The 14,093-nt window shown below is 47.1% G+C and overlaps 1 protein-coding gene across 1 annotated transcript in view; it reads right to left on the reverse strand.

The window, feature by feature from the left end:
• INSC (INSC spindle orientation adaptor protein) overlaps window positions 1–14,093 on the reverse strand; it is a 119,241-nt gene that overhangs the window by 84,536 nt on the left and 20,612 nt on the right. The window contains exon 2 of the mRNA XM_028116993.1: window positions 2,407–2,507. Within this exon, the coding sequence (XP_027972794.1) occupies window positions 2,407–2,507 (101 nt within the window). The remainder of the gene's footprint in view (window positions 1–2,406; window positions 2,508–14,093) is intronic.

Here is a 14,093-nt window from a genome sequence, read left to right on the forward strand (position 1 = left end):
AGCTTCCCCACCCCCAGCATAGGTGCTGGTCTGACCATCCCAGGACCCATGAGGCTCTGAGGAGGTGTCCCAAAGCCCTATTGCATTGGGTGAGGTCATCGAAAGTACATGGCCACCAGTTGACCTGTGCGCAGGACCCTGGCCATCAGAGGCTTCCCCCCCACCCACCCTGTCCTTGGAATGTGCATTCCACTTGCCTTCCCCACTCCCAGAGGTGGCACCAGGGGACAGAACCTTGAGATAGTGCTGGGATGCTGAGACCATCTGGACAGTATACACGACTGAACCCGCTTAAGGCCTCCGTATAAACTTTTAAGATTTGGTGGCAGGTGTGGAATCCACACGTCTTGCTGCCACTCAAGACGAGCACCATATGTAAGTTCCCTTGTCTGTTTAACCTGCTGCGCACCAGTCTGGAATGGCCCACCTGTTTCTTTGGTCTCTCCCTGCCCTCCACTTATAGAGGCTGGCTTCAGATTGCACCTGGGAAGCTCCCCAGGCACACACTGCCCATCTGGTACGGAGGTACTGACCTACTGCCCGGTCTGGACAGGAGCCAGGAAGACTACGATTCCACTTCAACTAGAACAGCTCCGCTTTCTCCTGGCTTAAAATATTAAGCTGCTGGGAGTGACCGCTGGCGATTTCTTATTTTCTCAGTGAGGTCACTGACCAGAAGGGGTCCGGAAAGGGATTTCTAGAAGACTGCCCTGAGATCACCTTCATGAAGAGCCACAGTGGACCGCTGCCATGCAGCAGGCACTCGATAAACAAGAGCGCCCCCTATGTAGCTTTCCCTGCGCGACAGACCCTTTGTACGCACTAACTCCTTCCGTTCACACATGAACCCAATGAAGTAGGTACTCTTTTCATCCCCGTTTTATATGTGAGGAACTGAAGGGCTGACAGGGTGTGAGAACTTGCACAAGGCCACACAGCTAGTAGGAGGTAGAACCTGACTTCGAAACCAGGCTGTCATGAGTTCAAAGCTGATGACCACTGCTCACACCCCATGAAAGGCCTTCAGCTCTTCCAACACACGTGGATCCTGAAGGGTCTGCCTCTCACCATCTCTGAGCTCTGCCTAAGACACACCGTGTGGAAAGATATTTGGGCCCCCATATGATCCCTTATTCTCAGCATCAGGCTGCACAGAAAATTCCTAGCTACATCTCTAACAGTGTTTCCCATTCTAAGATGGCATGCACGAACTGTATGTCATACCCATAAACCTTGTTATAAGGATGACTTTGGGGGAGCAGACTGATGACCTCATAAAGGTTAACCCAGTAACTAGTAGACTTTTAGCAAATAGTCAACATTTTTTCTGATTTTAAAAGCAACATACACTTAGAAATATATTCAAAAACCAAACAATATAGAAATGAACGATGTGATAATTCAGGTGGACAGGTGGTTAAGGATAGAATAAAGGTAAGATGTCAGTGATGCCTGTAATATGTAAAACAAAACATACAAAACAAAACAATGACTTAACAGTCTTGCAAGGGCTACTTGGATTCTGTTGCCTCAAAATGGCCCCATCAAAATGTCTCAGGAAAAAAAAAAAAAAGCAAAGCAGAAGTCCTGAGCACTCGATTACACAGCTCTTCCATAGATCAAACCTGCATGAGAATGACCAAAGAGCCTGGTGTGCCCAGGACTGAGGAATTTTCAAAGTCACAACTTTCAGGGCCAAAATCAGGACAGTCCTGGGGCAACCAGGACAGCTGGTCACCACGGATTCACTGCCTTGGTACTTTCCCCTTTGTTTCTGGTTCTGGCCTCCAGGACCAGCCAGGTCCCCACGGCCTTCAGCCATGTGAAGTCACCTCTGGGGCCCCTGTCTCTCCTTCTCACCTCATCATCTGGGCTTCAACTTCTGCTCAGTGTATTCCTGCCTCCTCCTCCCCACCTCTCTCCCCCAACCCAACTCAGGGAAATAAATATCCCCTAGGATCAGCTCTGTGCTCTGTTCCCTCCCTGGTGCCCTGCGAGAAGGAGAAGACGCCTAAGGGTAGACTGTCCTTTCAAAAAGCTCAGAGAGAGCCTTCCATAACCCCGAGTGCCCCCAAAGGCTCCAGCCTCCTGGCCCAGGTGGGATAGGGAGCCTCCCCTGGGGTCCCCTATCTTAGCAGAACACCCCATTCAATTATTTTTTCATTGTCTGCCTACACCTTAGACCCCAGCTCCTTGGGGGACTGGACATGCCTGATTCCTCCACGTCTCAGGGCCCAGTTCTGTCAGTATTTGCTGAGTCAACATGGCATCCCCAATACCTTGCCTTAAGCTTCCTCTCCAGGACAGTGCACAGAGAGGTGGGACCACCAGCAACTTCAAGATCCTGGAGCTGGGCCTCAGCCAGAGGCCAAATGGAGCAGGCCTGGCCCTAAGAGATGGACTTACCGCTGACCCGGCAGAGGGATGGCATCCAGGTGGCGGCCTCCAGGCAACGCCATCATGTTGATCCCAATCTGCAGCAAAGCCTGCCCACAGCAGTCGTGACCCTGGAAAAAGAGAGGGCAGGACCGGGTCAACGGATGCCCTGAGAGAAGAGGTACAATCACTTTTTCTCCCGGTTCCTGGCCCCAAGGAGCAAGGCAGGTATGGAGGAAAGGCCCCAGCACCCTCTTCTTTTTGAAAAAGTTTAGACTCCACTATCCTCACACAAGTAGTGTAGGACTTAGTCCTATGTCCCAAGCTCACTAGGAATCCCTACAGTCTTTTATCTCCCATTATCAAACATTTGCCTGATCCATCTTGTTTTGTACCAAATGTTGGGACACACAGACCAGCAAATATTGCATGGGATGTACTTATATTTTAAAAGTATCTATGTCTTATCTGAAATTCACATTTATGGGCCTCATGTATTATTTGCTAAATCTGGAAACTCTACATGCTAATTCTCCATAACCATCACAGCCCTGGGTTACTCACTTTTTGATTATGCCTGTGAAATGTGACTCTATAATGAGCATGGTGGTTGCTTCCCCAAATCCATTCCACTTCAGATGATATAATTTCACCCAAACTGCTAGTAACTGGTTCAGGAATAGGCATGGGACTCAATTTGGACCAATGAGCCATGACAGGACTGCTTCCAGAAAAAGTTTTCTTTCTCCTAACTGCAAACCACAAGGAGACAGTATCTCTCCCCTTGGACCTGAGCAAAGAAGCATGTCACTTCATTGCTGCTAGAGCTGTCTTGCAATCAAGAGAGGACCCAGCTGGGAGAATAAAGCTGGCGCGCAGAGAATAATAAATCTGGGTCCTTGATCCCCAAGCCACTGAATCAATGAACCCTGGAGTCTGGCCCATCCCTAGGCCTACCTATTATGTAAGATAAGAAAGTGGTTGTTGTTGAAAATGAAGGTTTTGTTAGTGGACAGCCAAAAGCAGCCTAACTGATAAAGGTAAACCAGGCTCTTAGGGGCCTCCAATCCCAGCACTGAGGACCCATCTGACTTGCCTGTGTCCCACAGATTGGACCAAGACAAAAGTGTCCTTCCACTTATTTGACTCCTCCTGTCACCTGTCCCTTCCTTGTTCCTACCTCTCTGCCTTCTCCTTCTCCAAGACAGTGAGGAAGCCCTCCCCGAGGAAAAGGGAGATTCTGTCACTTTTGCTGGGGTAGAGCAACACAGGAGAGGACTGGCCATCACCCAGCATGCCCTGAACTGGAGGACAGCAGATTTCACGACTTTCCGAGAAAACACAAGTATGAGCTTGTGGGAAGAGACAGTTAAGAATGGTAGGATAAGTCCGGAAAAATTAAACTCTTACTCCATGAGTACAAATGACCCTTGCGAGAAAAGAACGGAGGAGGACTTTAATTAACAGTGACATTGCTGGACATAAAGTACCCTTTATGATGCTTGGAATAAAGAAGCAGAGAGTCGATCTGGAAAGTATGGGAGCCAGGAGCTCAGAATAAACTAGGGCATTATGTAATTCCAGAGACTCACTCCCAATGTCTGTTTCTCGGTCTGCGGGTCCCACCACCCTATGAACCCCGTAAGCCAAGGGCCGGCCATATAGCCAACACTCTATGTGTCTGTTGAAAGGATGAGTGGAATACATTTTTAATACCTTTATGCTGAGCCCTATTTCTTTTTCTGTAACTGAGAATAATACTATCTATTGTACGGGGCTATGATAGCAGTGACCTGAGATTAGGGCTGTGTAAATGTCAGGCCAGGGTAAGAGTGCAGTAAATAGCAGCCTTTGTTAGTCTCATGCCCTGAAAGTGCTCTGTGCACTCAACCCTGTGGTCAGCTCTGCTGAGGGAGATGCAGAAAATGAGACAAAGCACACAAAGCTTTGTTGATGCTCGACAAGTGTCCATCAACATCAGCAGTATCGCCATTGTTATTTCTAGTGTTATGATCGTGATTGAAAAAGTAGAGTTTTGGAACCCAGTGAGTCAGCAACCTGAAAAGGATGGCACAAAAGAAAAAGCTAGAAACAACAAAAGGAGGTAACTGTTCCCCTTCTGACGTGCTTGACTAAAGAACCCCAAAGGAAAATACCAACTCCTCAGAGTGAATGCTATGATGTCATCAGATAGCAGTGAGCAAGCAGATCTTATTTTACCTCCATCTCCAACATCAAGAAGAAAAGGGTGCAGCGTATAAACAGCAAAGAGGGAATTCAGCTAAAATAGGCGAGGACACGGAGATGGTAAGGAAGCTCCAAGGCCCTTCAAAGGGTGATCCAGTTAGGGTTCTGTGAGGAGATGAAGCATGTCCTTGCTATTGGAGGAACTTTGGATCTGATCAAGTCGTATCTGATGCACCCAGACAAAGGGGGAGCTGTCATGAGCGGAAACCTGGATGCAAGAGAATGATCTGAATTTCTAAGAGGTAGATTCTAGAAACATAGCTCAGTGACCATAAAATTCTAGAACAGATTCCCAATTGCTGACCTGTGAGCCCCTCAGACAGAAGCCAGCCAGAGCACAGGAGGAACAAATCAGGCCCAGACAATCTGCTTCCTTTTCATTAGGGACCACTGGGCTCCTAGCAGAGGGGAATGCGACGATAAACCTGATATATCTTGATTTCGTTAAAATGCCCTGGTGAGATGTCCTTGTTCATCCATTTCACCCATGGCTCCCCACTGGTTGTGCCAGTGGGGCCATCCAGGAAACAAAACCTTGGTCCCTGTGATTGCAGGTTTTCCCAGGGGCTGGGGAAGACTCTTGGGGACATCTGGGCTGCATTTGCATCACTGCCCTATTTACCAACTGTATTAGTTATGCCTGCCTCTTTCCCCCAGTGGAACAAGACTCCTTGATGCCTGAAAGCACATCTTGCTCAATGTGGGCCTGGGCCCAGGATCCTACACGATGACCTGCATGGTCAGAGCCAGGATTGTGAACCAGATTAGCTCTCAGAGGAACCACAGTTCATATGCACTGGGGATAAGGAACAGGAAAGAGAACATCTGGAAGGTGAGACAGGCAGTACCAAGAGTTTAACCCAGCTGATATTTATAAAATGTATCTAATAATAATAATGGCTAATATTTATTGAGTGTGTACCATGAGCCAAGCACTATTCTAAATGCCTCATATAGTATTAACTCATTTAATACTATCATCATCCCCCTGTTACTGACGAGACTCTGAAATTCAGGGGATGTGTGTGCGTTGCTCAGGATCACACAGCTGTCGGTGACAGAGGCTGAGGATCCCAGCTTTAGGATTTTGAGGGGAGGTGCTAGAGCACATGGAGGGGACGATGGCAACAAACAAGTGACACAGGTCCTTCATTTGCTAACAGGAAGCCTGACAACCTTCCACGGTGGCAACCACACCCAGCCCCCAGCTATCACAGCCCTCCAACTCTCTTCCTCCTCCCTGGTGCCTCCTGAGGGTCCCACGTCCCAGACAGGGAGTCCTCCAGCCTCGACTGGTGCCAGTCCTCCATGACACCACCAGAGGACAGAAGAACAGTCCTTGGAAAAATGAATGGCCAACATTCATTTCAGATTGCCAACACTGCACTCAAATGGTGGCAGGAAGGAGAGCACAGACAGTGGGCATGTCTCTTCGGTTCCTTATTTCTTGGTTCCTTCTGTGAGAGTCATGGGGACAACTGTGGGCCCTAAAGGAATCAGGGGATGAGGAAACCACAGTCCCAGCTAAAGCCTAACGTATCACTAGCTTTACAGAGAAGCCTGTTTCAAGCATGCAGCCCTCAGAGAAGCCCCCACAGCCTGCTGCCCCGGCAGCCACCTCCCCTAAGCCCTAGGCTGGATTCATCCTAGTGAGCAGAGGTTCCAAGTACAATGCCTCCAAAGCTACACAGCATGTCAGGAAATGGATTCAAGGTAATCCCTTTGCTCCCCACTGTCTGTCCTCAGTGGTGTCACAAAAGAACTTGAATTTTGGGGTCTGTCAGATCTGGATTCAAATCCTGACTCTGTACCAGATTGGTGCATGACCTTGAGAAAATCATGACTCTCCCATGAATGTGGTTCTCTCAATTATACCTGCCTTCTAAGAGCTTCATAAGGATTAAATGTGATCACTTGCAAAAGCCCCTAAGAGACTGAAAGAAAAAAAGGAAAATAGGAAAGAAAAGGAAAGGAAAGGGATCATGTGCTTGGCACATGGTAGCCACAAAGAGGAAGTGTTCTTCCTTGTGGAAGAAGGAGTTGAGAAATGTATCTCGGGGCAGAGATGCTGCCTTGTCCCTGAGAGAGGTGGAAAGGACACAGGCAGGAGTGAGCAAAAAGCGGAAACTTCATCACTTCCGTCCCCACCATCAACCCTGCCCAAGGCCCTTCCTAACTCATTGGAAATCTCACCTTGGAGGCTCTTGGCAATGCCTCCCCCACCAGGAGGGGCTAGTTTACAAGATAGACCTATAGCCTTAGGTGTGTCTGATTTAATTTAATGCCCGCTGTGACAACTGCTCATTCGGACAGCTCATTTCTGCTCCTGCCTCCTCTTAGAGGCAGCCCTTGCTCACCTCCATTTGGCTAACAAAAATGGAAGAAGGAAATGGTAGGCGATTTACAGTAAATTATTGAATTAGAACCAGGACAGGGGCGGCTTCTGCCACTGTCTAATGGGCCAGTCCTGGTATGGCTCAAGGCAGGGCTGGGATTATTTAATCTGCAGAATCCATTAGGGCTGTCAACAGGGCAGGACAGTAAATATTGTGGAAAGCGGTTAAGCTCTGCTGCAGTGCTAGGTACAGGGAGGAGGCAGCTGGGGGAGTGGGTGGGGGAGGAATGAGACCTGGGGATTCAGTCAAGTCCCTCACTATGTGATCCCCTACCCCCTCATTAGTTCTCCTTCCTAGAATTTATCACAATTGTAATTAAACAACTGAAATTCATAGCTTGAAGTTTTCTCCCTTAAGGATCCTGGGGGCAGGGACCAGAGGTCTGTCCTGCCCCCTGCTGTATCCCCCACCCCCCCTCCTGACAGGTGCCAGGTGCAAAGTGATCAGATCGATCAGATTGATGAACTCTTATTGACTGGCTGGGTGGGTTCTTACCGAAGGAACCCCAGCCTCCTCGCTGGTAAATGAGAAACAGGTGCCTATGCTGCCACATTTTGAGTACTTGTTGAGAGGGTTGTGGGAGGGCCTTTTCCAACCATACACACTGCAGGGAAAGGGCTCAGCATCCTAACACCCACTGAGACAAAGCCACCCATCCCTCCTGAGTTTCTTTTTATTTTTTTTTAAGATTTTATTTACTTATTTGAGAGAGAGAGAATGAGAGAGAGAGAGAGCATGAGAGAGGGGAGGGTCAGAGGGAGAAGCAGACTCCTCGCTGAGCAGGAAGCCCGATGCGGGACTCGATCCCAGGACCCTGGGATCATAACCTGAGCCCAAGGCAGTCGCTTAACCAACTGAGCCACCCAGGAACCCCCCTCCTGAGTTTCTGTAGTCCTTACTGTCTGATCATACCTGGCTGGGCAGGCTCCCTCCCCACCCCTAGCTCTGTGCTCTACTAGGCAGGTTCTCCCACACAGACAGACAAGAGGCAGTTGCATGACAACGGCAAAAACTGCAAAAACTGCAAAAAAAAAAAAAAAAAGAAAGGCAAGGAGGTGCTAAGGGAGGTCCAGAGGGCTTCTCAGCAGTACTAGGTGAGAATGGAAGGTGGGAAGAAGGGGTCACGGCAAGTTTCTCAGGCCATGACCTCAAAACTGACCCTTGCAAGAGGAGTTTGGAGACAGAGGAAAGGGGAAGGTGTGGAGGGAAGAGCGTGGGGACAGAGGGAAGAGCAGAGGAAAATTAAGGAACTGCAAGTGTTTCTAGAAGGCTACAGTGAGCACTCCAGGCTGGGGCTGGAGTTTAGAGGAAACCATCCCAGTGGCGTGGGAATGCAGAAAAAGGAGTGGCCACTTTCAGCCAGGGAAGTAGGGCAGACTTAGAGGAGGTGACATCTGAACTGGGTCCTAAATGCAGGGTAGGATTTTGCCAAGTGAAGATGGGGCAAGGACATTCAGTGCCAGGAGAGCAATGTGAACAGTGGCAAAAAGATCAGAAAATAAAGCAAGGATTCAGAGACCCAGATCTCTCCCAGGGGGCTAGAAGGAAGGTGCCTCTGTGGTCCTGCATATGAAAGGAACGGATTCTCTGGACTCTATTCTGGGGATGATAGGGAGCCATTGAAGGTTGTTTGAGTAGGGGACTGAAACGATCAGAGTGGGATTTCAGCTCCCATGGTGACCAGTAAGTGGATGGACTCCAGGGAGTGAGGCCAGCAGCAGGGGTCCATTTAAGAGATAGATGCAACTCCCAAGGGGGACCACAAAAGCCCTGAGGTTAGAGCCATGGGGACTTGGGGGTAGAAAGGAGGGTGGCTGCAATGCGCTTTGGGAGGTAACGACAATGAGCTTCCCTCCTTGCTCCGACCCGAGGCCCTCTTGATCTGTGGGAGGGTGACAATATTCATCGAGACATTTCAGTATTGCTAGCTGGGGTGGTCAGCAACCTGAGCAATCGGATACTTTAAGAACCCTCATTCCCAGGGGAGGCTCAAGAAACTAAGCAAGCTGTCACCTAGCCCTACTGAATGGACTGAGCCTCATGAAATATACAGAGTGACTCTCTAGAGGAAGCCTGAGTGACCCTTTACAGCTGTCAGGCAACAGAGTCCAGCAAGTGGGTGGAATAGACTCAGGGCTCCCAGAGCTGGGTTTGCCCTTTGGGCTCTGAACACCGTGGCTGGGCAGCCCAAAAGGACCATGCATCAGGTAGGGACCACCCAGACCTGAGCCCTGCTCCTCAATTTCAGAGCCAGAACAGTTTCAACAAAGCACAGGAAAGGCCCCAAGCCTCCCCCTGATTAACTGGATACATGTACCTTCTAGGCTTTGCCTGAAAGGTAACAAGAATCCCACCTGCACAAATATGTCAGGGGTAAGACTCTAGCCTCCGGCCACAATCTAGGCAGCCTTCCTAGAGGAGCTCACATCATAACGCTAGAGTATTAGAATTAGTAGGAGGCCTTAGAGATTCTTGCCTTGTAATAATAACTATAATGATAATAATGATGATGAGTAGGAGAAAAGGAGACATATTTAGGGTGCTAACTATGTGTTAGGCAATGTGGTAAATGCTCTTGTTATCCCCATTTTTTAGATGAGGAAACTGAAGCACAGAGATTAACACGGGCAGATGGAGAGACACGTTCAGAGAGGGGAAGAGATCTGCTTGAGGTCACACGGCAGCTGAGCTGTATCTGGGACCTGCACCTCGGTCTCCTCACTGCTGTCAGCTTCCCAATGGGAAATCCAAAGAAGGCTTAGTGTGGTTAGAGCCCCAAGAGACCGACCCAGGCTCAGAGTGATTTACCCTGGGAAGTCCATTGTTCTGGCAGTTCCCCATCTATAAAACTGGGATAGTTACTCCTGCGCCTTCTCTTTTGCTGCGGCTATCAACACAGGGGAATGAGCAGTGGATAGAGAAATTGCAGGGATTCCTAGGCTAATCAGCTCAGTCTTGGAATGAGCCAGGCAGGTTGATACAGAGATGCCCAAGAGTCCCCAGAGGTCTGAGAGAAAGGAGCCAGAGTCTAGCTCTCGCTGCTGAGGCCCACGTGCCCTGGTCCCTGATCAGTATGACCGCCCATCCTCTAAAAGGCTCCAGTTTGTCAAAGACAAGCCCCAGACAGCCTCTCCTGAAGAAGCATGTATAATAGTCCCAGAGGGAAGCCCAAATTCCTGGAGCCTGGAAAGCCATGCAGCCCCCCGACCCTGTACCTCAGGGTGGGCCCGTCCTGACACCCCAGCTGCCCATCAGAGGAGTGCCCAGCCCTGAACCACACAAGGAAACAGAAGTTGCTGGCATATGGGAGCTGGCCCTAAGCTGCTGACTTTCTAAGGGTCAGAAGTAAGCAACTGGCATCCCAGACCTCCAGGACCATCGGCGGAGTGTAGCCCCTGAGAGATGCTAGGCTGGACCTTTGGGCCACTCCCATCCAGACCTCTGTTGCTTAAGAATGCAGATTCAGAGTCAGTAACTAGCTGTGTGATCATGGGCATTAAGTGTCCTTATCTGTAAAGTGGGGTATATAAGAAGGATAACGGAAGTAACGGTTCCTTCCTTGTGGCACTACGGTGTGGATCAGTGAGATCACGTATGTGAAATACTTGGCACGCAGGAGTGCTCAATATAAGACTGTTTCTGTTTCTCTCCTGCTGAAGACAAGTACCTCAAAGTAGCGGGGCAGCCAGATGGAGGCCTTTCTACAGCCTCCTGAACTATATCCAGCTAGTCAACTTCTTTTTACTCTTTAACTTTTTGGTTATCCCTTCCTACTTTCTAGCTTTTCCTGATGTGAATGTTAGCCAAATGCTCAAATGTTCTTTAGCTCTGATTTGCAAAAGCGAGAGCCCTCTCTCCCTGGGCCCAGATCCCAGGGTGCTAAAATTAACAATCAGTATACTTTAAGCTAATGACTTACTGGTCGTGACTGCCACGAAGAGACATAACTCTCAGATAAAAGCCATTAGAGAAAATTGAATAGCTCCAGCGTGGTGAAAATTTGGATACATCCTGTTCCATAAATCATGCTCAGAGGTTACACTGGGCAAGCTATTTCCCTCTCTGAGTCACGGTGAGGCCCCAGGTTGAGGGGGTCTATATCCCCTTGGGAAAGAAGACATAGGGGAGAGAAGCGTACAATCTGGGGCATTGAATGAGTCAAACATAAAAAAGCAGCCCATTCACAGAATGTTGTCTTATCAAGGCTCATTTATGTCACATGTCACAGTAGGTCACATGTCACAGTAGCATTCAAACAGTGCACTGCAAGGTGTCTAGTACAGAGTAGGAGCTCAATAGGTATTAGTCATTACCCGACAGGGGATTCCGTGGTTCTCCGAAAACACCTTGGCCTTCCATAATGTTATGCATTGGTCATGGCACCCCAACACATCCAGACCAAAATCCCCTCAATTGTCTTTTTCTATCTCCAGGTTAATACCAATGTTTCAGGACTCAGTTCTAATCCCACCTCATCTGAGAGGCCTTCTCCAACCACTCTAACCTAGAGTAATTTCTCCCTCCCAAAATTCCCTAAGAATCAATAAAAGTGGGAGGTCTTGAACAGTTTTAAGTTATCTTGTAATAGTATGTATGCTTTCTCCAAGTCCCTCTTTCTTCCCCTGCCTGTTGAGTGACGCCAGAACAACTGGGAAACCACAAGATGGCAAGGCCAAAAGATGGAAGAAGATGAGACCTGAACACAGTTTGGAGGAGAGCCACCCAACTCACGTCAGTCCGGCTGGGGGAGCGGGGCTGGGGGGGTGAGTGAGAAACACACACGATGTGCTAAGCCACTGATATTTGGGGGTTGTTTGTTACAGCAACTAATCTGAAATAACCTACTTACGAAAACTAAAGTAAATGCTATGCTGAAGGCATCTGTAAGTGTGCTAGACACAGAAGTCTCTCAGTAAATAGAAGCTCCTCTCCCTTCTTCCTCAGCCTTGGAAGAGATGGTGGGATACTGTGTTTGTCTACTGACAATTAGCCCTCTGGACCCCGACTCTAGTGCATGCACAATACAGCCAGAGTCCAGAAGTTGATGAGGTGAGAGTAGGATGGAATAAATGCCTACAAACATTTAAAGTCCCATCAATTCTGAGACTAAGATTCTGTTTCTCAGACACTGCCTTCTCTGCTCATATGGACCCATTCACAACCATAGCTAAATTTTATTATACTCAGGTGGTTCTCAGATGCGGTTTTTTTCATATTTTAACATCTGAAATTGGGATGCATGTTTCCGTCAAGGGCATCTTGGCATTGTGTTGCAGTTTAATTGAAAGCATATTTTCTCTTTTATGAAGTAGCAAGGCATCTTACAATCTATGGCATCTTAAATTCAATGAAATACAGTATTGGGCACTTAACTATGTGCCAAGCACTCTTCTAAGTGCTTCACAGAAATAAATTCATTTATATCTCAAAAAATCCAAAATAACCAGTACTACTATTATCCCCACTTTAAAGATGTGGAAATGAAGACCCGGGAAGACTCAATAATTTGCCAAGGCACACAGCTAGTAAGTTGAGTGAAGATAAAAACAACACCCTCTCTTTAAGGAGCTTCATACCATGCCACTATTTTTCAGCCCCTGCTTTTTAGGTGACAAGAGAGTCCCCTTCTTACAGAGAAAGCTCACACATGAATTTTATGTTTGGCAATATGGCAGACCACATATCTAAAATACTTCTCCATAAGAATTTGGAAGGACTGATAAAGATGTTCTTGATGTTTTTAAAATGCATCACTGAGCTGGCAAAAAGATAAGAAATCTGGAGAGGCCAGGAGGAAACCAAAAGCAGGAACCAGGGATAATAAGCAAGAATTGAAGGGAACATCTGCCCTAAGAACATCTGCTACTGTATTCCTTAAGCTTCTGTGTCACATGTGTATGAGGTAGGGGAAGCTAGGCACAAAGCCTAGGGACTAGGGAAAGAATCAAACAGGGGTCCAAAAGACCAGAAGCTCAATGTTAAGGGTAAATGAGAAATAATCTTCCACACAAAAGATGCAAGAAAAGTGTCCCAAATTTGGCACTGAGTAAAGGGAAGTAAAATCTCTCCCAAGAATTAATGACTACAATATGGCCTTCACATAGGTTTGTGGCCTGAATTCACACTATCTGGGTGGGGGCAGAGTGGGTAGAGGGGGGAATCAATTAGAGAATTAAGTTTCAAGAAATAAAAGAGAGTCTTGGAAATATTTTCAAGGAACAAAGGCTATAAAATATGACCAAGCAGATGTGAAAAAGGACCAGATTTGAGATGGAACTTCTATAAATTAAAAATGTAATAATTAAAATGAAAAAGTCATTGGACAGATTAATCACAGCTAAGGAATGAATTAGTGTACTGAAAGGACAAAAGAAATGATCCAAAATGCAGCCCAGAAAGACTAAGGGAGAGAAAACGTGAGTGAAATAAACCTAAGGAATAAAGAGTAAAGTAGTCTACCAAATATTTAATCAGATTTCCAAAGGGAAATAAGAAAAAGAACAGAGGAAAAAGTGATATTCAAAGAAACAGTGGCTGAATTTTTTCCCAGAAATTCTGAAAGCCAAAACAACCTTCAAATCCAGGAATGCCAACGAATTTCAAGCAGGAAAAATACAAAATAAATACACACCCTAGAAAACTCATAAGACTAAAGAACACCAAAGACAGAGAAGATTTTGAAAACATCCAAAGGGGGCAAAAGAGAAAAAGAGAGACAGAGACACAGAGAGACAGAGAGAACTAGATCAACAGGTGACCACTTAAGGAGCAACAATGAAAGTTAGCAGACAATGAGAAAATATCTGATTACAGGAAATAATTGTCCTAAAATTCTATACCCGTAGAAACTCTCTTTCAAGAGTAAGGTTGAAATAAAGACATTTTCAAACAGCTAAAAATCCCACAAAGGAAATTCTAAAGGATTTTGGGCAGAAAGAATATAATGCCAGATGGAAGATTTGAGATACAAGAAAGAATGATGAGCAAACTTACTTGTAACTATTTGAGTAAATCCAAACAAACCTTAACTATATGTGAAATAATTCTTCCTCACTTGTGGGGTAAGGGAAATAA

Source organism: Eumetopias jubatus, unplaced genomic scaffold, assembly GCF_037043125.1.
Source record: "Eumetopias jubatus isolate StellerSeaLion01/CBP00866 unplaced genomic scaffold, mEumJub1_p1.0 scaffold_13, whole genome shotgun sequence".
Lineage (NCBI taxonomy): Eukaryota > Metazoa > Chordata > Mammalia > Carnivora > Otariidae > Eumetopias > Eumetopias jubatus.